General features: G+C 41.0%; 1 protein-coding gene and 1 gene segment (V, D, J or C); both read right to left on the bottom strand.

The window, feature by feature from the left end:
• Positions 1-25,851, bottom strand: part of LOC141497169 (immunoglobulin lambda-1 light chain-like) — a 316,494-nt gene that overhangs the window by 44,447 nt on the left and 246,196 nt on the right. The window lies entirely within an intron of this gene.
• On the bottom strand, positions 24,302-24,867 carry LOC141497203 (immunoglobulin lambda variable 3-9-like). The segment is given in 2 exon segments: positions 24,302-24,630; positions 24,764-24,867. Coding segments are annotated over 2 exon segments (360 nt in total).

Here is a 25,851-nt window from a genome sequence, read left to right on the forward strand (position 1 = left end):
GATGGATTCTGTAGCATCCTACAGAGCCAGGAAAGGGAGCTGTGTGAAGCCATGGACCATCTTTCCTGGCTAAACCTTGTACTTAGCATTAGGTTTTGGGAAGAAGTTCAATAAGCTTTCTGGTTTATTTAATAATAATAATAATGTCGTTTTTTTTAAAATAAAAACTTTCCTAATTTCTACCAAAAAAATTGGGTTATTTTTTCTAATGACTTTTTAGCTTATCTTTCCATGGCCCTTGATTTTGAGGTTTTTATGCTCTAAAACAGTCAATTTTTTTATAGGTGCCATGTACCACAGAGAAGAAGGTCTATTCCTTTCTATTCCCATTCAGTTTTCTTCAGATCTATCATATCTAACTTTTTTTTTAGTTTTTGCAAGGCAATGGGGTTAAGTGGCTTGCCCAAGGCCACACAGCTAGGTAATTATTAAGTGTCTGAGACCAAATTTGAACCCAGGTACTCCTGACCCCAGGGCCGGTGCTCTATCTACTGCGCCACCTAGCCACCCCATCATATGTAACTTAAAAAATTCTATTCACCTCCTTAGCTTCCTTTTTATTTATTTTATGATTAGATTCTGAGAGAGATAGGTTGAGGTCTCCCATTAATATAGTTTTGTTGTCTTTGTCTTCCTCTACTTCCTTAATCTTCTCCTTAAAAATTTGGATGACATACCACCTGGTACATATATGTTTAATATTGATATTACTTCATTGGCTATGGCATCTTTTAGGAAGATGTAGTGTCCTTCCTTATCCCTTTTAATTTGATCTATTTTTGCTTTTGCTTTGTCTGAGATTAGGATTGTTGCCCCTGCTTTTTTTTTTCCTTCAGTTGAAGCATAATATATTCAGCTCCAGTCTTTTACCTTTATCCATGTGTATCTTTTGGTTTTAAAAGTGTTTCTTGTATACAACATATTGTAGGATTCTAGTTTAATCATTGTCCAGGAGTTCCACACCCAGGCACTATGTAGTTTAGCTAAGTAGCCTAATCATGAGTCTGGAACTCTTCTTAAGGATTCAGAATATAATAAAAGTTCAAAAATCCCTTGCAAGAATCCCTCTGATAGTTCAGTATTGGGCAGTCAGTATGGGAAGTCAGAAAGACTCATTGGTGCTTTGGGTCACAAGACTTTCCCTCCTGGGAGGGCTCAGTTTCTCTACGGACCTTTGCTTTCTGTGTCTGGTTTCGTACAGCACCATACTCACTTATGTAAATTAACAATGGTTTCAGTCCTTTTGTCCAGAGAACCAGGTTATGAGTTAATGTAGGATAGTATTAGGACAAAACCTGGAGGGTGCTTCCCTTTTTAAATATAATAAAGAGGCGCAGTCATAATGTTTGTCCTTCATTCTCCAAGAAGACAATGAGGTGACACCAGGACAAGCACATGAATTGGATTTGAGTGGGGGCGGGGAGTTGTACTAAGTCACCAACCTCACTTTCTCCTCCAGAGCCATCTGGGTCCAGTGGCCAGACATGAATCAGAACGACTGGAGATGGCCCTGGATGTAAGGCAATCAGGGTTAAGTGACTTGCTCAAGGTCACACTGCTAGTTAGTAGATTCGAACTCCCATTCTCCTGACTTCAAGACAAAAGTTTAATGCACTTTACCCCCCAGCTGCCCTAGTTACTTGGGTAGAGGGATGCAGTCATATGGAAGTCTTAAATAGCAATGATGAAGCTTAGAATATACATCAAAGGACAAAAGCATGCTGCTATTCCCAGTTTGGCCACATGATGTCGCCAGAGACTGTACTGTCATGTCCCTTTCCACTTCAATCTGAACAAGTCTGGAGACAAAACAGTCTTATTTATGCCAACAAACAGATCCAGTGATATTAAATACTGGTAATGGAGTTCCAGTGAGATTCAGAGAGCACACTTAAAATACCCTTTTCAGGACCTACTGGGTTTAAGCTAATTTCCTCTGTTTAGTTCTCTCTTTACTGGAAGACAAAGCTTTTCCAGCTCTTCAGGAGCTCCGAGGAGCTTCCAGAGGAGCACAATCTCTGGTCATCACCTCCCCACCCCATGTCTGGCATCTTCCTTGAGGATAAATGCTTTTTCAAGGGTTTGTCCCTGGCGGATTTCTCAGGTTTTATTTTTTCCTCCCTGCCTCCATCCTATCTACCTTCTTGGGATGGGCTCAATACATTCTCTTTATTCCTCTTCAGAGTGACTAATAATTTTCTCTATTTTCAGCTTTGCGCACTACTCCATTCTTTCTGAGCAGTGGTTTCAAGGTGGAGGACTACCCAATGGGCTGGTCCTAAAAGATCCCTAGGACATTTGCTCAAAATCTTCCTAAGGTAGCTTTCAGATTCCAACAACTTCCAGGTCTCTGGGTCTCTATTTGATAGGTTGTCATTAATAAATGTATTCGTGCTTCTTGTTTGATCATCTCTGGCATTGAATCTTACTTAGAATGAAGCTGATTGTTCCAATGGTGCATTGCTCGCCAACAGTGGAAAGTGTCACAGTGATAAAATTAGAGGGAACAAATGCTCTCAATCATTAATAATTAAATAATTGGCAAAGATGATAAAGGAGACAAACGACAGTGTTGGCATGACTGTGGGAAAACAGGAATATTATTGGAATTACCTGCATAGTAATTTGGAACCATGCCCCCAGAGATCTTAAAATATCTCTACTCTTTGTCCCAGCTAACCACTATACTACCTATACCACTACTATGTTTATCCCTCCAAAGAAGGCAAGGAAAGAATAAAAGCATCCTTACGTAGCACATCGGTGTTTAGAGAGTCTCTTTCTGGTAGCCAAAAACATGGATTAGAGTCTCACTTCCCAGATATAGGGAATAACTTCAAATTTACAATAATAAGAACCATTCCCCAATTGAAAAAAAATGTTTAAAATATTATGAAGAAGGTTTCTGAGGAAGAAATCCAAATGATCAATAGTTGAATAAATGTAAACCTGGGTTATGAAAAGTAATTTCCATGTTGCTGATTGGTTATTGTCATTTGTTCTCAGAGAGCACCAAAATGATGCCCCTATGCTAGAGTCAGAGTTTCTGACTGTGACTGAAAAGATCAGTACTATCTCAGAAGACTCTATCACAGGTCTGGTCCAAATAATCCTTGTAAACATTTGAGGTGGATTCTGTAAATTTCCTCATCTCTCGTTTCTTTTGAACTATTGTGATTCTCCCTTACTCATAGAGCAAAGCACCCTCTCTGAAGAGCCTCACCATGCTGGGTGGTCTTGTGCCAGTGACTCCCATGTCAGCAATCAATTTCAATGTTCTTTTTTTTTGCAAGGCAATGGGTTTAAGTGGCTTGCCCAAGGCCACACAGCTAGGTAATGATTAAGTGTCTGAGGTCGGATTTGAACTCAGGTACTCCTGACTCCAGGGCTAGTGCTCTATCCACTGTGCCACCTAAGGCACCCTTGTATCACTCTTCCTAATCAACATGTGAATATTTGCCTTATGTGAATTCTCCATCAAATTGTCTTTCTGGCCCATCTCTGTTCAGCATTCGAATGACATGTTCAGTCCATTGGAGTTGTGCTGTCTGTGGTAGACTTTGAAGGCTTGGCCATTTAATTCAAGAAAGGTTCTCAGTGTCTGGTATCTTATCCTGCTAGGTGATATTCTGAATCTTCCTAAGACTATTGAAAGGGAAGGGATTCATTTTCACTGTTCAGATTTCACAGGTATACATAAATAATTGGCAAAGATGATTAAAAAAAATCACAAGTGCTGGCGTGGCTGTGGGAAAAGAGGCATCTAACAATGAGGTCAACACAAAGGCTTCAGTAAGAATCTACAGTTGGTGGTCAGTCTAGTACCTTTTCTCTCCTTTCTAGCCTCTGAACTTTCCTTTGAAGCTTCTCAAACGTGGAGCTAACCGTCAAAATATGCATCAACCTCATCATCTCTGTGTACCTTCCTGGGAAGTATATTGCTGAGGCAAATGAACTTTACTACAGTATTAAAAACTTCTACACTTGCTATACCTGATGGTTCCACATAAGGATGGCGTGATGCTGGTTGATAGAGCACTTGTGTTTTCTTGGTGTTGATTGTTAGGTCAAAATCAGTACAAGCAGCAGAGAATCTATGTTTTGTTGCAACTCAGTTTCAGAGGCTTCACTGAGTGGGCAATCTTTTGCAAACAAAAAGTCATACAACAATACTCACTCCACTTTGTCTTGGTTTGTAGCCTTTTCAGATTGAAGAATTTACCCTTAGGATGGGAGCTGACCAGCTGACCTCAATTCCCTGTTCATACCCTGTGACCATTTATCAGTTAGGGAAAAACAGCCAGGTAATTATTAAGTGTCTGAGACCGGATTTGAACCCAGGTACTCCTGACTCCAAGGCCGGTGCTTTATCCACTGCGCCACCTAGCTGCCCTGAATGAACTCTTTATCAGAGATACTTACTACAAAAAATTTTCTCCCAGTTTTCTGTTTTCCTTTTAATTTTGGTTTCATTGACAGTTTGTGTAAAAACTTAAATTTTACATAATAAAAACTATTCATTTTGTATTTTTAAATTCTCTTTCTATTTTTCTTTGGACCTAAATTCTTCTTGTATTCATAGATTTGATGAATAAACTCTCCCATGCTCTCTTAATTTGCTTTTGAGATCACCCCTTATATGTAATTCTTGTGTATGTCAATCTTAAATGTGTTTCTTATAAACAGCGTATGGTTGGCATCTGATTTTTGATCTATTCCACTTTCTGACTCCATATGAGTGAATTCATCCCATTCACAGTCAAAGTTATAATTACTCTTTGTGAATTTCTCTCCATCTTATTTTTACTCTCTATTGGCCTCTCTACGCTGTCCCTATTCTCACATTCCCTTTCCTTACCTTCCTATTGCTTCCTCTCCTATTCCGTATTCCACCCACTTCTCTAAGTATCCTTTTCTTGACCTCTCCCCCATCCTCCTAAATCTTGATTCTTCTCAACATCCTTTCCTCGCCCTGTCCTTCAGTCCTCTCACCTCTCTACAAGTCTGGAAGATTTCCTTATCCCTCCAGATACAGAGTTGTTTCCTCTTCAACTCAGATCCACTGAGAGTAAGGTGATATTATCAGCCCTCCACCCTCACCTGTCCTCTGTGACAGTTTTTTCTTTTGAACCTTATTTTATGAGATATTTTCTACTTTTTTATATTTTCTTGCCCAATTTTGTTTTTTAGCATCATGCCACCAAACAACTCATTCCCAACCTTTCTCTCAAACTGTCCTAATGTGAAACCTATAAGCCCCTCTCATAAAAGAGGTGTTAATTAAATTCTTAAAGCCCCCATATCATTTTTTTTAGGTTTTTTGCAAGGCAAATGGGGTTAAGTGGCTTGCCCAAGGCCACACAGCTAGGCAATTATTAAGTGTCTGAGGCTGTATCTGAATCCAGGTACTCCTGACTCCAGGGCTGGTGCTTTATCCACTGCACCACATAGCTGCCCTCCCCATATTATTTCTGAATGTAATTGCAGGGTATATATCCTACCCCCCACACAATTACTGAAAACATTTTTAAGATACAGAAGCATATAAGTTTCATATTCAAACTCACTAGTTACACCTGCTGGACATAAATTTTATACAGATAAGCTCAGGTGGTCTCAAGGCATTATCTCAGCCCAGTATGTGCACCCCAGATAAAGCTCCAACCTCTCCCCTTTCCATTTGTATTAATAGGAACTCTGTTTTAATTTGTATTAAAAGGCAATCCAGTGACCAGTTGGTCTTAGCCAGGACAGACCAGCCTGTTTTGTCCCTGAGCATTTGCTAGTGGATAAAGGGAACCCACTTGAAACTCCCAAGGTGAGCAATGATGGTAGTTTTAATGAGGTGAGCTGATATCCCTGTAAGCACTGACAGCTCCTGCTAGACAGCTCCCAATAGGTTTACCCTCCATCCCTGGTCCTAGTCATGGATACCTGTCTTTACAATAGACACCATGTGTTGTGCATCACTCCTAATTGAACTGAGTTATTCACAGTACTGGCATTTCATGTCAAAGTTTGCCAAATTGGTGTCAGAAGTGGGATGACTTTCTGTCAATGCCAATGACTTTCCTCCTGCCAGGTCCAATTATTTGACCTATGACAATTTGCTCCAAGAAACCTCTTTTTTTGAGAAGCAAGACAAGCTGCTGGCCTTTCTTTCCCTTTCCCTACTCTTCTCATTTTCTCTTCTTTAGAAAGGCATTCATGAGACTTGAGATGATCTGGTCCCAGGATTTCGCAAAATAATAGATCCAGCAAGGACTCTCCCTACAGAAATTGCAAGGACAGCCTCCACACAAAAAGACAGAATGGACTCGCTAAGAAAGCTTCCCCTCCCCAATAAAACCATTTTTTAGAGGACATCTTGACATTAGTGGGGAAAGAAAAGAATTTTTCAAGTGAGAATGCCCATAGGCAATTTTTAGTTGGAGAGAACTAAGACTTGTTTTAGCCCAAGTGGTACTTTTAATTATTTCTTCCTAAGAAAGTTACTGTGAAACTTTTCCATTGCTCTTTAAAGGGTCTGTCTGTGTGAGTGTCTATTTTTCTATGCTCTGTTATCCATGCTTTTTTGTTTGGGTTTTTTTTTAGGTTTTTGCAAGGCAATGGGGTTAAGTGACTTGCCCAAGGCCACACACAGCTAGGTCATTATTAAGTGTCTGAGGTCGGATTTGAACTCAGGGACTCCTGACTCCAGGGCTGGTGCTCTATCCACTGCGCCACCTAGCCGCCCCTCATGCTTTTTTGTTAGTCCAGAACCAACGAATATATTACCTTTGTCTTTCCTTTTGGTAAGATTAACCAAAATAAATGGGCTGCAAAAAAGGCTAAACTTTTCCAAGTCTCAAAATGAAGTCGAATTTCTTTTTCTTCTCTGTTTCCAATACTGATCATGTTGGAGATTGCTGAGATGAATGCCGGATACATATTCTTTCATAAAGATGTCACAATATTTAATATAATCTTCTTCCCTGAGACAAGATGCTCCATGTCATTCCTGACATTATGGAGAAGCAGAATGCCTTATACAAACTTTTATAAAACATGTGATTCTCTCTCTTTCCAGGATGTCTGTGCCAACCTGTGAATGTTCATACAACAGGGGATTTATACAATTAGAACAAGCTTCTTGTTTTCTTTGGAGAAAGCTGATATTTTTACAAACAGAACTGGCATCTCTACATTTGAATTTATAAGTTTTATTAGAAGATAAGACTTTAATAGGAAATATAAATTTAAGGGGCAGCTAGGTGGCGCAGTGGATAGAGCACCAGCCCTGGAGTCAGGAGTCCCTGAGTTCAAATCTGACCTCAGACACTTAATAATGACCTAGCTGTGTGGCCTTGAGCAAGCCACTTAACCCCATTTGCCTTACAAAAAACAAAAAAAAAGGAAATATAAATTTAAAACTCATATATGTATAAGTTCCCATATGTGTATACACACACACACACACACATACACACACACACACACACACACACGCACAAGTCACATGTTCATGAGGATCAGGGCGGGGATCAGAGTTGATGCATGGCTTAACTCAGATTCAGGACTGACTACAAAATGTTAAGACTGAGGAATCTCTAGGTCACTCTCATCTCCTCAGAGATGTGGAGAGTCCAAGCCCAGGAAGGAGCAGGCTAGCTAGAAGTTCCATAGACATTGCTAGGTAGGCTGTGGATCACAGAGTGGACTGGGCTGAGGGACAAGAGAGAAGCCCTAAGAAGCTCTATAGGACATCCTCAAGGACTCCTCCAAGCCTTCCCTTCAGGAGCTAAGATAAATCTTTTGGGCACTATGTCAAGGGAGCTCACTTGAAACCTCTCTGGAGTGCCCAGATATTGTCATCATTTTGGCTGCTGTGTGGACAGCAGAGCTTTATTAGTGACTTTGAGGATAACATATGGAACTCTCCTCCAGTTACCTTCCAGAACTGTTATATGATGCCTGATAAGAATGTTGAAAAATTGTTCTCTTACCATGGTTGAAGTGTGGCAGCAAATTGAGGGTGGATAATAAGCCCCTGCCTCATTCTCATCCAGGGTGGTGCTTGAGTCCTTTGGAATTTAATCTTTGGCCTATTGTAGGTATGCAGCACTTTATACATTGTCCAACCTATTGGAGTGGGAGCCCCATGAGGGCAAGGACTGGGTTGGCCTTTCCTTCTATCCCTGAGGCTTAATTCAGAGTTTGACACGAGACTGGCATTTCTTAATAGTAAGATGATAATAAGAAAAGCCAGCTTTTCCTTAGTGCTTCAAGGTTTTCAGATGCTTTACCTTGGCTTGGTCATTGTCCTTGGACTGGTTCATAAATGGTTGTTGACTTGACTTTAGTTGTAGGAGATTCTCCTGCCTGTCCTGGTCAAGGTGGCCTGTGAACTCTGGGCCTCCATGAGGACATATTTGGGGCATCAAAAGTGTGAATGAAAGAACAAGGGGATGAGTTTGGCACCTAATAAGTGCTTAATGTAGATTTTATTCATTCATTCATTCATTCATTCATTCATTCATTCATTCTTTTTCCCCCATACCTACTCTATCAGACTGTCACACTGAAATTGGGAGAATGAACTGGGGGGGGGCTTTAGGATCAGTGTGCATTCTTTTATCAATGATGAAATCACAGGAGGCTCTCTGACTCAGGAGGATAAGATAGGGCTTAAATTTCAATATACAGGATACTGCAAAAAGTTAACAAGTTAATTCACAGAGTTCTTTAGCAAGGTTTTTCCCAATTAATATTTTATTTTATTCTTCTAATTTCATATGATGAAAGATTTTCAACATTCCTCACATGCATAAGCATAATTTGAAGTGACATGATTTCCTTCTACCCTCCCTTCCCATCCCCCATCAGTGAACAGTCAGGTGTACCCTGTACCTATGTTGACCTTATTTTGGTGTAGGGTGTGAGATTTGGGTCTATGTCTAATTTTTGCCATACTATTTTCCAGTTCTCCCAACAATTTTTGTCAAATAGTAAGTTCTTATTTGGGTTTCTCAAATAGTAGATTACTAAAGTCAGTTACTACCATTTCTTTTGAACCTCACCCAATCCCCTCTATTTCTTAACCACTACCAGACAGTTTTGATGACTGCAGCTTTATAGTATAGTTTTAGATCTGGTGGGGTTAGGCCACCTTCCTTTAAATTTTTTCAAAAGTTTCCTTGATATTCTCCACCTTTTCTTGCTCCAGATAAATATTGCTACTATTTTTTTAGCTTGATAAACTAGTTATTTGGCAGTTTGCTTGGTGTGGCACCAGATAAGTAACTTAATTTGGGTAAAATGGTATTTTTATTATATTAGCTCAATCTAACCATGAGCAATTGACTCCCCCCCCCAATTGTTTAGATTGGACTTTATTTTTGTGAGAAGTGCTTTGTAATTGTAATGTGAATTCATACAGTTTCTGAGTTTACCATGGGAGGTAGATTCCCAAGTGTTTAATGTCTGTAGTTACTTTAGTGAAATTTCTCTATCTTGTGCTCTTGGGCTTTGTTGTACATATATAGAAATGCTGGTGATTTATATGGGCTTATTTTATATCCTGCTATTTTCTGAATTTGTGAATTGTTTTAGATGATTTTCTTTGGTTCTTTAAGTATACCATCATATCATCTGCAAAAAGTGAAAGCTTAGCTTCTTCATTGCCAATTCTGATTCCTTCCATTTCTTTTTCTTCTCTTATTGCTAAAGTTAGCATTTCTAATACTATATTGAATAGTATTGGTGATAATGGGCATCCAATTTCATTCCTGATCTTATGGAAATGGTCCTAGTTTATCTCCACTACGTATAACATTTGTTGAGGTTTTTAAACATATGCTGCTTATTATCAATTTCCCCATTTATAGTATTAATTATGTGGCTCAAAATTTGAAAAAAGTATTACATAAAATGATTGAACTCAGGTTCTTTCATCATAAAATTCAAACAAGTCCTCATCACTGTCAAAACTCCTATCCATTAACTTGTCCTCATCTGTATTTCTTGGAGAATCATAGTTCACCTAAGATACTGGTAACAGGTATGAAACAATGAGGTCAAAGACAACAAGCACGAAAAAGGGGAAATACAAGTCAAAAAAACAATGAGTGCAAAAGCATGTGCAAAAAGTGGGAAATACAAGGAAAAAAATCTATAATTGTTGTATAAGATGCTCCCAGTTGTTAGAACTCAATTTTTTTTGATAAAAGATGCATCTTATACATGGGAAAATGTTATTTTTTAGGAACAGTATGAAGACAAAACCTGGAAAATACGTTTCTTTTTAAATAAATTTAAGGGATGTAGTCATATAGGAGTCCTAAACATCAATGATGAAACAGTATATACATCAAAGGACAAAAGCATACTACTGTTCCCAGTTTGGCCCCATGATGTCGCTAGAGACTGGACTATCTTGTCCCTTTCTCCTTCACCTCAGTAACCCTCCTAAGGCTGGTCCGGTTTGGGGGAGAAGAGAAGTTGATTCACCCCAATAAAAAACCTCAATGATATTAAATATCAATGGAGCTCCCATGAGAGTCAGTGAGCACACATTAAAATTCCCTTGTCAGGACAATACTGGATTTAAGCTAATTTGCTCTGCTTAGTCCTCTTTGGACTGGGAAGACAAAGCTTCACCAGACTTTCAGGAGTTCTGAGGAGCTTTCAGGGGAGCCCAATCTCTGATCATCATCTCTCCACCCCTTATCAGGCATATTCCTTGGGGAATAAACATTTTTCAAGGTCCTGTCCCTAGGGGATTTTCTCAGGTTTTCTTTTCCCACCCTTTCTTTTCCCCCTTTGGGGGAATACTTTATCTCTGCATCTATCCTATATACCTCCTGGGAGGGCTCAAAACTTTCTTTTCTTCTTCAAAATGTCTAATTATTTTCTATATTTTCAGTTCCCACAGTCAGTCTGTACTGAATCAATGACCTTTCCTATTCATATTCAGGGAAATTCCAGTCATGTTGAACAGTGGAGGGCTTCCCCATAGGCTGGTCCCAGAAGATCCCTAGGAATTCCTTCCATATTTTCCTAAAGTAGGATCAGGTTCCAGCATGTTCCAGGTCTCTGAGTCTCCACTTGCTTCACATTCATTGCAATCCAATATTGCATCCATTAATGCTCTTTGCTTGATCATCTCTGGGGTCATCTCTTAGGATGAAGCTGATCGTTCCTATGTTGCATTGCTCACCAACAGTGGGAAGTGTCACAAGGACAAAATTAGAGGGAACTTGGAACAGTTTCTCTCTCCCACCCCTCTCCTGGAAGAGAAAATAGTGATTTGATTACTCTCCAGCCTAATAAGCCCTCCATTAAAAAGGATAGACCTGACTTAGAGCATGAGTGATGTCCAAGCAAATTGTCAACAAAGTGTTATGGAATTTTCCCCACTTTGGGGGAATAATTTATCTCTGCATCTGTTCTATATACCCCCAGGGAGGGGCTCAAAATGTTCTTTTTCCTCTTCAAAATGTCTAGTTTTCTTGTGTAAAGAACAGAAAGTCACTATTCTGTGATCTTTGCAGGAAGTTTCTCTGATGAAGGTCTCATTTGCAAGATTCGTGTTTATGACACTAAGAGCCAGGACCCAATAATAGATATTCAAATCATGTGAACAAGCTGGTTTCAAAGAAATAGGAATGATTTCAAGAACCACATAAGAAATGCACTAAATCATTACCAACTGAATAAGTGGCAAAGATGATAAAAGAGAAAATTGACAAGTGCTAGTGTCACTGTGGGAAAATTAGAATATTACTAGAATATCCTGCAAAGAAATTTGGAACCAAGTCCCCAGATATCTTAAACCTGCATACCGCTGTACCACTTATGTGTTTATCCCTCCAAAGAGGGCAAGGAAAGAGGAAAAGCTACCTTGTGTACATCAGTATCTAAAGAGTCTTTGTGGAAGTCAAAGATTGTATGAGACTCAGTTTCCAGATATCGGGAATGATTTCAAATTTACAAAAAGAATGAATTCCTAACTGAAAAAAATCCAAATATATGAAGTGACAGCTTTCAGAGGAAGAAATCTCAATGATCAATAGTTGAATCAATGGAAGTCTGGGTTATATGAAGCAAGTTCCATGAAGCTGGTTGGGTTGTTCTCCTTTTATTCCCTGAGAACAGCAAAAGTACGACTGTGGCTGATGGTAAGAACAATAGTATCTCAGAAGGCTCTATTACAGTTTGGGCACTAGTAATACTTATAAGCATTTGAGGTGGATTCTCTAAATTTCCACATCTCATGTTTCTTTTGAGCTACTGCAATTATGCCTTGCTTATAGAGCAAAGCAACCTCTCTGAAGAGGCTCACCATGCTGGGTGGTCTTGTGCCAATCTCTCTTTTTTTGGTTTTTGTTTTTAAGGCAAATGGGGGTATGTGGCTTGCCCAAGGCCACACAGCTAAGTAATTATTAAGTGTCTGAGGCCAGATTTGACTCTAGGGCTGGTGCTCTATCCACTATCCACTGCACCACCTAACTGCCCTCTCCCCACAATCTCTCTTAAGAGAGATTTTCAGAGGATTCTTGTAGCACTTTTCCTGACCAACACGTGAATTTTTTCCATGTATGAGTTCTTCATCAAATTGTCTTTTTGGAAAGCCTATGTTAACCATAGAAACAACATGGTGAACCCACTGAAGTTGTGCTCTCTATGGTAGACTTTGAATATTTGAGCATTTAGTTCAAGGAAGGGCTTCATTTTCTTCCAGCTTCTCGGCCAGGTGATCTTCAGAATCTTCCTAAGACAATTGAAATGGAAGGGATTCATTTTCACTGCACAGATTTCATAGACATAAGTATATCATTGGCAAAGATGATAAAATAGGAAAATGACAAGTGCTGGCATGGCTGTGGGAAAACAGGCCTACTGCAGTGCAATTCAGCAGAATGACTTGGTTAAAACCTTTAGTTTTTGAAGTCAGTCCAATATCTCTTCTCTCCTTTCCAGCCTCTCTACGTTCCTTTGCAGCCTCTCAGAATATGTGAAAATCAACCTCATCATGTATGTGTCCCTGCCTGGAAAGCATACTACCAAGGTCTGCTAGGTGGTGCAGCAGAAAGAGCACTGGAATCAGGAGAAAGGGAGTTCCAATCTGGCCTCAGACACTGGACTCTTTCTGACTGTGTGATCTTGGGCCAGTCACTTAACCCCGATTGCCTCGTATCCAGGACTATCTCCAGTTGTCCTGATTTTTTTTTGAAAGTTATATGCATAATTTATCATATAATTATTTTAAAGTCTCCCTCCAAATCACTCCCCAAGAAAATTTTATACTCCTTGCCTCTGGAATCCTTTGACTTTTTGCCCTTTGGGGGATCATCCTTTTCTTTCTTTTTTTCTCTTTTTATTTTTTTTTATTTAAATTTATTTTTTATTCTCAATTTGTACAAATGTTTTTCTTTACATTAATAAAATATACTTGTTTACAAGGAAACAAACTACCCCTCCCCCCATGAATAGACTTGCTTGGGCAAAAAAGTAAAGGGGGGGAGAAAAAAAATTAAAATTAAAAAGAAATAATAGTAATAATTTTAGGTATGGCCAGGTGGTGCAATGGACGAAGCACCAGCCCTGGAGCCACGAGCACCCGAGTCCATATCCAGCCTCGTAAACCCAATAATCACCCAGCCATGTGACATGCAAGCCACCTGATCCCCACTACCCTGCAAAAACCAAAAAGAAGGAAAAAAAAGACCCAAAATAAAATAAAATAGTAATGATAGTAGGGGTGGCTGGGTGGCAGACAGAGCATTGGCCCTTGAGCCAGGAGCACCTGGGTTCGAATCCGGCCCCAGACACCCAATGATCACCCTGCTATGTGGCCCCAGGCAGGCCACCCAGCCCCACTTGCACTGCACCCTCCCCCAAATAATAATAACAAAAAAATGTGTTTCAGTCTTTGTTCCAACACCATCAACTCTGTCGTGAGTGGATCACATTCTTTATGATAAGTCCATCACAAAAGTTACTTCCATATTTTTCCAAGGTTGCCATTGCTGATCGCAACTCCCTCCTTTCTTATTTCTCCACTACCATGTACTATATTTTCTCTCTCCTTCCATTCTGACTCTGCTGTAGGGTTGCTGAGTGGCGCAGCAGACAGATCCCTGGTCCTGGGGCCAAGAAGCCCTGAGCCCCCATACCACCCCTTAGGCCCAGAATCCACCTGGACCTATGGTCCTGGGCAGGCCTTCCATTCCCAGCTCCTTGCAAGAAGTAAAAAAAGAAAATGTGTTATATCTGACCACTGTCCCCCCATGGTGCATCCTCTCCTCCTTTATTCACATCCTCACCCCTTCCCCCTGCTCCCCCCCTCCTTCTTACTCCAGTTGTCTATACCCCATTGAGTATATTTGCTGTTTCCTCTCCTAGCCATCTCTGATGAGAGCAAAGGTTCCCTCATTCCCCCTTGCCTCCCCCCTTCCATATCATTGCAATAGCTCATTGTAATAAAAAAAAATCTTATTATGTGAAATAGCTTAGACTATTCCCTCTCTCCTTTTTCTTTCTCCCATTCCATTTCCTCTTTTTTCTTATTGACTCCATTTTACACCATATTTTATCTTGGAATTCAGCTTTCTCCTGTGCTTCAACTATAAAAGCTCCCTCTACCTGCTCTATTAACTGAGATGGTTCATATGAATATTATTAGTATCATTTTTCTATACATGCAGTTCATCCTCATTAAGTCCCTCATAGCTCCCCCCTCTCCTCCAATCTCCATGCTTCACCTGAGTCCTGTATCTGAAGATCAAACCTTCTGTTCAGCTCTGGCCATTCCAAAAGGAACTTTTGAAATTCCCCTGGTTCATTGAAAGTCCATCTTTTTTCCTGCAAGAGGACATTCGGCCTTGCTAGGTAGTTCATTCTTGGCTGCATTCTAAGCTCTTTTGCCTTCCGATATATTGTATTCCAAGACCTACGAGCTTCCAATGTAGCTGCTGCTAAGTCCTGTGTGATCCTGACTGCAGCTCCACGATATTTGAACTATGTTCTTCTGTCTGCTTGTGATATTTTCTCTTTGACTTGGGAGTTCTGGAACTTGGCTATAATATTCCTAGGGGTTGGTTTTTTGGGATCTCTTTCTCGGGGGGATCGGTGGATTTTCTCCATTTCTATTTTGCCCTCTGCTTCTAGAATATCAGGGCAATTTTCCTGTAGTAATTCTTTGAAAATGATGTCAAGGCTCTTTTCCTGATCATGACTTTCAGGTATTCCAATAATTTTCAAATTATCTTTCCTAAGTCTGTTTTCCATATCAGTTGTTTTTTCAATGAGATATTTCACATTTTCTTCTAATTTTTCATTTTTTTTGGTTTTGAAGTATTGATTCCTGATTTCTGGTAAATTCATCAATCTCCCTGAATTCTATTCTTTGTCTGAAGGATTTGTTCTCCTCAGAGAGTTTTCTTATCTCTTTTTCCATCTGGCCAATTTTGCTTTTTAAAGCATTCTTCTCCTCAATAACTTTTTGAACTGTTTTATCCATTTGACCTAAGCTGGTTTTTAGCATACTATTTTCTTCAGCATTTTTTTGGATTTCCTTGACTAAGCTGCTGACTTCATTTTCATGTTTTTCCTGTATCTCTCTCCTTTCTTTTCCCAGTTTTTCTTCCAACTCCCTCATTTGATTTTCAAAGTCTTTTTTGAGCTCTGTCATAGCCTGAGCCCAATTTCTGTTTTTCTTGGAGTCTTTAGATGCAGGAGCTTGTGCTTCCTCATCTTCAGACTGAGTATTTTGATCCTTCTTGGGCTCATTTGCAAAATATTTCTCAATGGTCTTCCTCTTGTTTCTTTGTTCATTTTCCCAGCCTAAGCCTGTTTTTTGGGGGGTGCTTCCTGAGCTTTTGGGACACTCCCACAAGGGTCTCAGTGTGTGAGGTTCTGTCCTCCCTCCTGGTCTGTGAATGACCATAAGCACCACCCCCTGCCACGGGCCGAGGTGGGGGGGGCTCTGTTGTTCTGTGGTGGGGCCTAGACTGTGATCAGGATCTGAATGTGGTCAGAGCCCCAGAGTCCTGTTCCAGGGGCAGAGGACAGAGCTCAGCAGTCTCTCTTCACTCCCCTCCCTCAGCTCAATGGGCTCATGCCCTGGGGGCTCCTGCTTACCGGCTCCATGTGCTTCTGTTTCTGGGTCTAGGCTGCCAAAAGACCAGGCTTCTGGCTGTGTGCCCTGAGGGCTGGGCTCCATGTGCTCACTCTGGCAGAGGTCCCCCGCTGTTCCCTCACTTAGTGCCGGTGCTCCCCGGGGTGCAGTTCAGGAGATTCCCCTGCTGCTGTGAGCCATGGCTCCCAGCACCCTGGGGCTACCTCTGGGAGGCTGAAGTTCTTTGGCTCTGGCAGGCCACCCCTCCGGCAGGCCACCCCTCTGACCCTGGGGAGCAGAGCCTTTCTGCTCTTTTCCAGGTTACCTTGAGTAGGAGAACTGCCTCACTGGGTCCCTTTGTGGATTCTGTCTCTTGAAAGTTTAGTTAGAGTCCTTAGTTTATGAGTTTTTATCAGAGAGCTCCTAAGACTCAATCCCTTCATGTTGCCATCTTGGCTCCACCCCTGTCTATTTTCCTATCTGGTTACTGGACTCAGGTGGCTCTGGAAAAGATAGTGAAGCTGGTGACTTAGCACAGCACCCTCTTCACTTAAATCTAATTCACATGCTTATCATGGCATCACCTCCCTGATGTTGTGGTCTTCCTCAAAAAAGAAGGAGAAGCATAGTTACTATTTATTGCCAAGGTAAATGAATTTATGCACAGTATTCAAAACTTCTCCATTTGCTGTATCTGATGGTTCCACCTATGGATGGAGTAGTGCTAGCTGATGGAGCACCTGGGTTTTTCTTGCTATTGATTGTTAGGTCAAAATTAGCACAAATAGCAAAGCGTCAGTCCATGTTTTGTTTCATCTCAGCTTCAGAGGCTGCATTGAGAGCACAATCATCTGCAAACAATATGTCATACATCAATACTCACTCTACTTTAGTCTTGGTTTGTAGCCTTCTCAGATTGAAGATTTTACCAGTAATGTAATACCTGACCTGAGTTCCCTGTTTATATCCTTCGACCATTTATCAATTAAGAAATTACTAGTATTTTTTAAAAATAAATTTGACCACCTAATCCCATTTGCCTTGCAATATAAAAACTAAAAAAAGGAAAAAAATAAAAAATAAATTTGACTTAGTTCTCTACATATTTGAGAAATGAAGTCTTTATCAAAGATACTTGTTGCAACAACTTTTCTCCCAGTTTTCTGATTTCCTTTAAATTTGGTTTTGTTTGTGTAAAAGCTTTTAAAATTTTATATAATCAAAATGATCTATTTTATACTTTGAAAATCTCTTTATATTTTCTTTGGCCCTAAATTATTTCTATATCCATAGATTTGAGAAATAAACTATCTCATGCTCTACATTTTTGAGATCCCGTGTTTTTGCGATCACCCTTTATGTGCAAGTGTTGTGTATTTCAATGTTAAATGTACTTCTTGTCAACTACATATGGTTGGCGTCTGATTTTTGATCCATTCTACTTTCTGTCTCCATATGGGCGAATCCATCCCATTTGCAATCCACCTATAATAACTATTTGTGAATTTCTCTGCACCTTATTTTTACTCTCTATCGGCCTCTCTATTTACCCTATCCTATGAACTTGTTCCTTATTCCATCCACTTCTCTAAAGAGCATCCTTCTCTTGCCCTCTCTCCCATACTCCTCAATCTTGATCTACACTTCCTTCTCAACATCCTTCCCTCTCCCTGTCCTTCAATCCTCTTACCTCTCTGCAAGTCCAGAAGATTTACACAGCCTTCCAGATATGCAAGCTGTTTCCGACTCAACCCAGATCCGAGAATAAGGTTCCAACATTTTCAGTCCTCTACCTTTGCCCATTTCCTCTGTGTCAGTTTTTCCTTTTCTTTTTTTTTAGTTTTTTCAAGGCAGTGGGGTTAAGTGACTTGCCCAAGGCCACACAGCTAGGTAATTATTAAGTGTCCGGGGCCGGATTTGAACTCAGGTCCTCCTGACTCCAGGGCCTGTGCTCTATCCACTGTGCCAACTAGACACCCCTCAGTTTTTACTTTTTGACCTTCATATTTGAGATTTCTTCTTTTCTTATATTTTCTTGCCCAATTTTGTTTTATGGAATTATGCTACTCTACAACTCAGCCCCATTCTTTCTCTCAAATTGTCCTAGTGTAAAACCTATAAGCCCAGGGTGGCTAGGTGGAGCAATGCAAGTGAAGGAACTCAGTACTGAAGGAGCAGGGATGGGGTTAGATAGAGACTGAACACCATCTCTGAGCCCAGAGAATCTGGTAGGGAGAATAATTACTGAGTAATAGATTCCCAAATAACCAGCAAGCATGAGCTCCATAAACCCCCTGGGGAAGGAGGACTAGGAATAAAGTATACCCTTTGGTGTTTTGCTGACCAGGGATAATATACACAAACATCCATTCATACTTACACACACATTATATCTGTATTCATTTGCATATTTGAGAATATAGATTTATATATGTAAATAGATCTATTTGTATGTGTAAATATATATTTTTGTACGTGTGTTTATATGTATGTAAATATGTGTAGTTATGGGTTGGTGGGTGTCTGGCTGGCTATCACCTTCTCTGTGGAGATTCTTTCAACCTTTGCTTTCATCATCAAGATCTCAAATCCATCCCCACTCCCTTCTCTCAGAAGACCACCATGGATCCTCCTTTTCTCAGCAGATTGATATGGGCCAGGAAGGAAAAGGAAATGAGCATTTATTTAATGCCTACTGTACTCAGGGAGGTATAGGATTTTCAAGGTGGACTAACACCTCTGGAGTGAGGGCTGCTGAGCTTATTTTCTGGGCTGCTCATATGCCTTTGGTGTCTACCTCTCCCCGAATTCTAACCTGTGACTCCAAGAACCTGTGGCCACTGTAGGGGCCACACCCTGGTGAAACCATCTGAGCAGGCAGACAAGCCAGGAAATGGTTAGCTCTGAACTCCAAAGTGAGTTAGGGAGATGTCTTCCCTAAGAACATAAAGATAGAAATTTTTATCTCCTTCTTTCTTTTGGATAACAACTATAAGGGTCTCCCAATGCAACAACAGCCATAGGATGGCACCTGTAGGGGGAAACTTCCCATACTCTTTGGAAGTCCATAACATAACTGATAAAGTAATTTTCTTGAGTCAGGAGGAGACACTGACCTTGACCTAATTGGATTCCTAACTGTTAGGATGTGAAGCATTCATCTGACATTGAGGAAGGAAATGATAATACATACTGTGAAAGGATATGGAATTTCGTAGGATTTCACCAAGAATTTTATGATATTTTATTGCATATAAAAATGTGTTGAAAATCTTACTTTGGGGTCTGGGTCCTAGCTGGACTCCCATGCATGCATGAATGGCAATCTTACAGAACAATAAACCAGTAGGTTCATTTATTCTTTCTCGAGATCAAACTCTGAAGGCAGAGACATGTAGCCTAATTTTCTTTGTTCCTTCTTATGGCAAACTCTGGAGATTAATACAAATAGTTTAATTCTTTTTTATGGTCAAATTCATGAAAGTTGTTAGCAATTGTGCCTGGACTCAAATTAGACTAGAGAATTGGAGAACCTCTGTTAATGTTTGACCAAGTGCTGCAGTTTAGCTGGAGTCACTACCTTGAAAGATAGGAGTCTGTTTTCCAATTCCTTGCTCTAATGTGGACCAGGACTATTGGCTTGTACTTCTCTAAGTTCACTCTGGAATGGGGGGATGACTGAGCAGTTCTCCTGGGGACAGCACCCTCTCTGGAGGTACCTATAATTAATTGGTTGTGGGTGAATAAGATTAGCAGCCCTGGTGTGACAGTGACCTTAAATCTTAGGTTGGACCTTCTGCGGCTTTCTTGCCCAGCCTGAATTATTTATCACAAAGTGAAATTAGGCTAAAAAGCTAATAACTTCTAAACTAAGGTGAGAAGGTTTACATGTGACTTGCAGAAGTTACTTTTCTCTTAAGTTATCTGGCTCCCTCTCCACACTCCTGATTCTGCAGAGGCTTCTTTTCCCTGCAGTCTTTCCTCTCCCACTCTGATTCTAGGGCTGACTGGGATTTTCACCCTGTCTGTGGACCAGGATGTCTTTCCCTTCACTCTCACTTTTCCCCTCTTGCCACTCTTCCCAGAGATAAAGCTTGTTTTCATAATGTAGAGTAGCTTTAAGCCATGGGAATGTGACAAATGGCTGGGACTTCTGCCATCAAAACCCTGTTTTGCTGTGTTAGCTAGGGTCCTCATGAGGCAGCTAGCTGGGATCTCCTTTCCCCAGTTCTCTCCCACTTTTTGTCTCCTCCCTCCTCTTTGACAGCATCTGTCCTACTGAGAGTGGCTCCACTCCCATCGTGGAAGAAAAAGGAAAGTACGAATAATGTCAGGGGAATTTAGTGGGAAGCTGTGATTAGCAGGCAGTTAAGACTTCCTGTAGTTGGGAAATAGATCCAGGTGTAATGGAGTCTATCCAGATTGCATTCTAAGTGAAACGAATGTTGTAAATTGTGTATTCTCCTTTCATTCTTTTGGGTTATGAATTTAATTGTTAAAAGACTGATGTAAGAATAATAATCAGCAGCAGATCAGCATCTGATTTGAGGCAGCAATATTTTTCCCATTTCAGGGTCTAGTCCCATGCTTAGAATGGTTAAAATTACAGTGATTTGACTTTAGTTAAAGGACAGAAATTGCAAAGGAAAAAGTTCTTTTTTGAAATAAATCTGTAATCAGCTTTAATGTAGCAGTAAAATTTAAGTTATATGGTTAATCATATTCACTCAGACTTTCAGGATAAATGTGTAGGAAGCCCTTCCATGCTGCCATAAAATCTTTAATTATTCCTTGTGCTGCTCAATTATTATTTCAGTTCAACTCTTTATGGAACTTGTCCCATGTACATTATTGGAAGTTTCTGCTTCTAAAAACTGTCTATGCTCTGCCAGCACTAAATCAATCTCCCTAGGCCTCCTTGTCTGGGTCAAAAGCAGTGGTGCAACAGAGAATGTATTTTTTTATGAATTAATATGTTATAATTGGTTATTGTCATTCCAGATGGGGTTTGATTTAAAATTTGGTCCTGAAGAAAATAAGAAACAGGTGACTTTATATTTGTTACTTGGCATTAAAACATTTGTTATCTATACACCCCCATGAAAGCTTTGTCTACCTCAGTTTGCTGTTCTGTAAGAATCCAGCGCCCAGGGGTTGTTGCAAGGATCACATGAATGTAAAGTGTTTGGTAAAGGGTAAATGCTACCTGACTGTTAACTCTTTTTATTATTTGTTTTATTAACTATAATTTTTTCAAACTGGATTAATTTTACTTGGGCTGATTTTCTGTGTTAGGTGATCTGGAAACACATTTAGCCAAATTAAGGTCACTTGATTTGTTAATGAAGTTTTGCTTCACATTTAAAATACATAATATTTTCCAGGATATGTGATCCTTGTGATCCAAACCCATAGGAAATTCTGAATTTTAACTTGCTAGTTAAGACCTTATGGGACTGTTATCTGATATGATTTTGAGTCTGGCTCCAAGTGTGATCATTAAAGAATGCTAGTGAACGGTTGATCCATGACTTCAGCATGGGGTTTTTACTTCAATCCACTGTAGGTGGGGTTCTCATGGGAGAGGCTGGGAGAATCACGTGGATGTGAGCTGTGATAGTTTGCTCTTGGCTCCCTTCCCCTACCATGGCATTTACAGTCTTCCTCCTGGCTGACTTTAACTCTGGCTCAATCAATATCATTGGTTATAACCTTTGCCTGGAAGTGACCCCCCCAAATAAGGGAACACTTTCTTATGTCTCTAGTCCTTTGTGGCTATTAATCATGTCAGATGATCAGAATGTACACAATATTAAATTCTTGCCTTCTAAACTCAAACTGAGGCAATCTGAATTACGATGATAAGCTGCATATACAAGATTCAAGCCATTTGGTCTAGAATTCTCTATATTCTAAATAATTAGCTAGTTATTTAGTTTATGTAAACTGAATCCTTCTATATGAGATAAGATTGTTTAATTTCTCACAACACTATGGCAATAGTTAGATGATACAAAGATTTGTGAAGCTAGGATGTAATTGTGTTATTTAGTTAATGTCGAAAGGGCCTTGGTTGATAATGGAGACATACGTTTTGAGCTAATTTCATTAAATGATCTGGTTAAAGGCATAGGACATTTACAGCTATGTTAAGGCCAATTTTTCAGGATAATTTTGGCAGAGAAGAAATTCTCCAGGAATGAGGTGAGCTGCAGGAGACCCACTCTGAGACCAGACCCAAACCACAGGATTGCATCAGGTGTCTCTAGAGAAGTGCACCTGAACTTGACTTTGCTGTTTCCCTTTTCCTTTTTGCATCTTTCATTAGTATGATCAGCTTAGTGACAGTGACTGCCCACTTTGCTTTTCTCGAGTGTTCTCCATCTTTCCCCTTTGCTTCTCACATTGGCTCCTGATATTCCCTAATGTGCATTGGCAGCCCCAGGTTTGATTTTGATCAGCTTCAAGCTGTACTATTGATCCTCCATTATGAGCTTCATATTCTTAACCCTTCTTCCATTGGTCTGCCATAGCATGGTGCCAACATCCTGTAGGGTGGAACTCTCCTGTTTTATGGAAGCCTGTAACATAAGGCATCATTACCCTGAGTCAGTAGGAGGCACTCTCTCCCTCTTCTGATGCAATTCTTCACAGTCATGACATGAACCTGATGTATATGCTATGTCATCTTTATGACAGAAAAATAAGAGCAGCAATGTGGTTCAGTGGCTAGAACACAGACCCTGGAATAAGAAACACCTGAGTTCAAATAAAGCTTTAGACACTTAGAGTCGTGTGACTTTGAGCATTTCACTTAACCTGGATTGTCTTACATCTAAGGCTATCTCTAGTCATCCTGATTCATAGCTGGCCATTGAACCCAGGTAGCTCTGGAAGAGAAAGTGAGGCTGGTGCCTTAGAGCCTTAGACAGTAACCTCTCACTCAAATACAGTTCATGTGTATGTCATGGCATCTTCTCCCTGATGTCATGGTCTTCTTTGAGAATGAAACACAAATATCATGTTAGAATACGGAGATTCATTGGATTCTACCAATAATTTTATAGTCTTTTGTCTAATGTGTTCCAATAGCTTATTTGGGGCTCTCTCCTTAGCTGGATCTCCAGGCTTGCATAAATACCCAAATTAGAGAATGGCAAACATGCATGTTAACCGAGCACTATTTGTTCTTTCTTAAGCTCAAACTTTGGAAGAAAACACAGTGAATTAAATGTATTTGTTCCCTATTAGAGGAAACTATTGAGATTAAATTTAATTCATTATTCCAGTCAAACTCATGAAAAGCTGTCAATGGGCAGATGAGAACAAAATGTTCCAAATGCCATGAAGAGAAGTGAAGCCGACTCTGGGGAGAGGATAGAGTTTGGTTCGACATTAAAGATGCCAAGAAACATCCTCTGTGCCCTGGGCTATCACCAGGGATCCTGACCTTTGTTCTGTCCCTGGACTCAATGCTTCTGGAAGACAGAATGAGACTGATGACTTCGTGCAGCTCTGCCTCATTGAAGCATAATTCACACAGGATTCGAGACATTACCAATGATGACTCTGGTCCTAAATGCAGACACTGTGCTAAGTGCTCTCGTTTAATATGATCTCATGTGACCTTGAAAGACAGGAGCTGTTTTATCATCTTATAGTTGTAGAAACTGAGGTAACAGAAGTGAAATGACTTGCCCAAGGTCATGCAGCTAGCTACTGTCTGAGATTGTATATAAACCCAGGACCTCTTGACTCCAGACCCCTCACTCTTCACTTCATTACCAGCTGCCTCAAGACTATCCAATAATTTTTATAAACATAAAGGAAAGTCTTAGAGCCACACGGTTCAGTCTGGCATGTCAAGGAAGTTCATTGTAATGTCCTAGTATTCTGGGTTGTGGCCAAGAGACTCCCTGCTCTGGAGCAAGGCCTGGACACAGCAGTTTATCCACAGACTCCAAAGCTGGGGAGAGACCGCAATAGGCTTGGGGGCTGGGGAAGCAGAGCTTAAGGACTGAAGAAGAGCATGGGGAGGGAGATGGGAGGTAGCAGATGAGGGCAGAGGAGGGAACCTTAAAGGGAGAGGGTCAGAGGAGAGGAAGGTGGCATCCAGATAGAGGGGCAGAGAAGGAAGGTGTTTTCTGTCTCTGTCCTCTCCAGGGACTATTCTGCAGCCCAGCAGGCCCTGGGAGGGGTTTTTGTCTCACTTCCTCATCAATCTGTATCACTGTGAGCAGCACCACTACTCCACACCTGACAGTAATAATCAGCCTCATCCTCAGCCTGGAGCCTGGAGATGCCCAGGGTGGCCGTGTTGCCTGAGTTGGAGCCAGAGAAGCGGTCAGGGATCCCTGAGGGCCGGTGTTTATCACTATATATTATCAGCACAGGGACCTGGCCAGATTTCTGCTGGTACCAGTGTACACTTTTACCACCAATTCCTTCTGCTGTGCAGGAGATGGAGGCCGTCTCTCCCAGGCTCTTGGTCACAGAAGGCAACTGAGTCAGCACATAGGAAACCCCAGAACCTGCAAGGAAAGGAGAGTGTGTTCAGAGCTAGGGGTCTCTCTGCCCCAAGCGGATGCTGGTCAAGGTCAGGACTAGGCCTGACCTGAGCACCTGTGTTCTGAGCCCCAGAGAGCAGACCCTGGGCAGCCTGACCTGTGTAGACAGTGAGGATTGAGACCAGCAGAGAGATCCAGGCCATGGTCAAGATTCCTCCCAGAGCTCTGGGTTCTGAGACTCCCCAGCTGGGACTGGGCTCCCCCAGGGCTCCCTTAAGAATAATCCTGGTCCTGCAGGGTGGAGCCCCCTCCCCCTCCCACATGCAAATCTGCTCCTTCTCTGGAGACCTGTGGGAGGGGCCTCAGGTGCTGGCTGCCCTGGGTGCTCCTGGGGCTTGGGGACAAGACTGGATTGTTGTCGCCCCTGAATTCCTTTCCTAGCTTGAGATTCTGGGATTCTGGGAGTCAGATTTCTCCCCACCCCAGGTTCTACTTCTGATACTCCAGGACTTTGTTACCAAGACTCACCTGCTCTCTCTTGCTGGACCCTCCCTGTGCACGGGGGCCTTCTCCTTTGGACACATCCATCCTTCAGACCAGCCCCCTCCACCATGAGTGAGTTCCTCTCAAGGCCTCCCTTAGGACCACCTCCAGCTTTGCCTCTGACTCTGCCCCTGCCCCAATCCACAATTCAGTCTTCCCTCATTTACCCACTTAAGCCCCTTTTGTGTTATCTTCCCCTATTGGAACGGGAGCTCCACTAGGGCAGGGACTGTCTTTCCCTTTGCTTGCATTGGTGTCCTCAGAACTCAGCTCAGGGCCTGCTGCATGGTATCAAGATTAATACATATTTCAGATCTTTATGCCTGGATTATTCTTACTATTGTAAAAATGCAATGATGTCTCTCCATAGGGAAATTGCAATCTCAGGAAGACAAATGATGAGAAAAACCAGAAACCTGACCAGCCCTCCTTTAATCCAGAAGACATAACTGTGCATCCTTTAGACCAGACAACATTAGATAAAGATGATGTCCCTAGATGACCAATTGTGTAGCTCAACATTGTGCAACCTAATAGACAGGCCTGCAAGGTGGTTTAATGTTTTTCTTATCTTTATTTATGTAAAAATATCCCAGTGTCCCTCTGCTGGAAGGGGAAGGGGGAGGTCATCTTGGATAGATGGATCCCACCTATAGAGTTCTTGGTAAATCTTAGAGATCCAAATTCATGTCTAACATTTCC

This window comes from Macrotis lagotis, chromosome X (genome assembly GCF_037893015.1).
Source record: "Macrotis lagotis isolate mMagLag1 chromosome X, bilby.v1.9.chrom.fasta, whole genome shotgun sequence".
In the NCBI taxonomy this organism is placed as follows: Eukaryota; Metazoa; Chordata; class Mammalia; order Peramelemorphia; family Peramelidae; genus Macrotis; species Macrotis lagotis.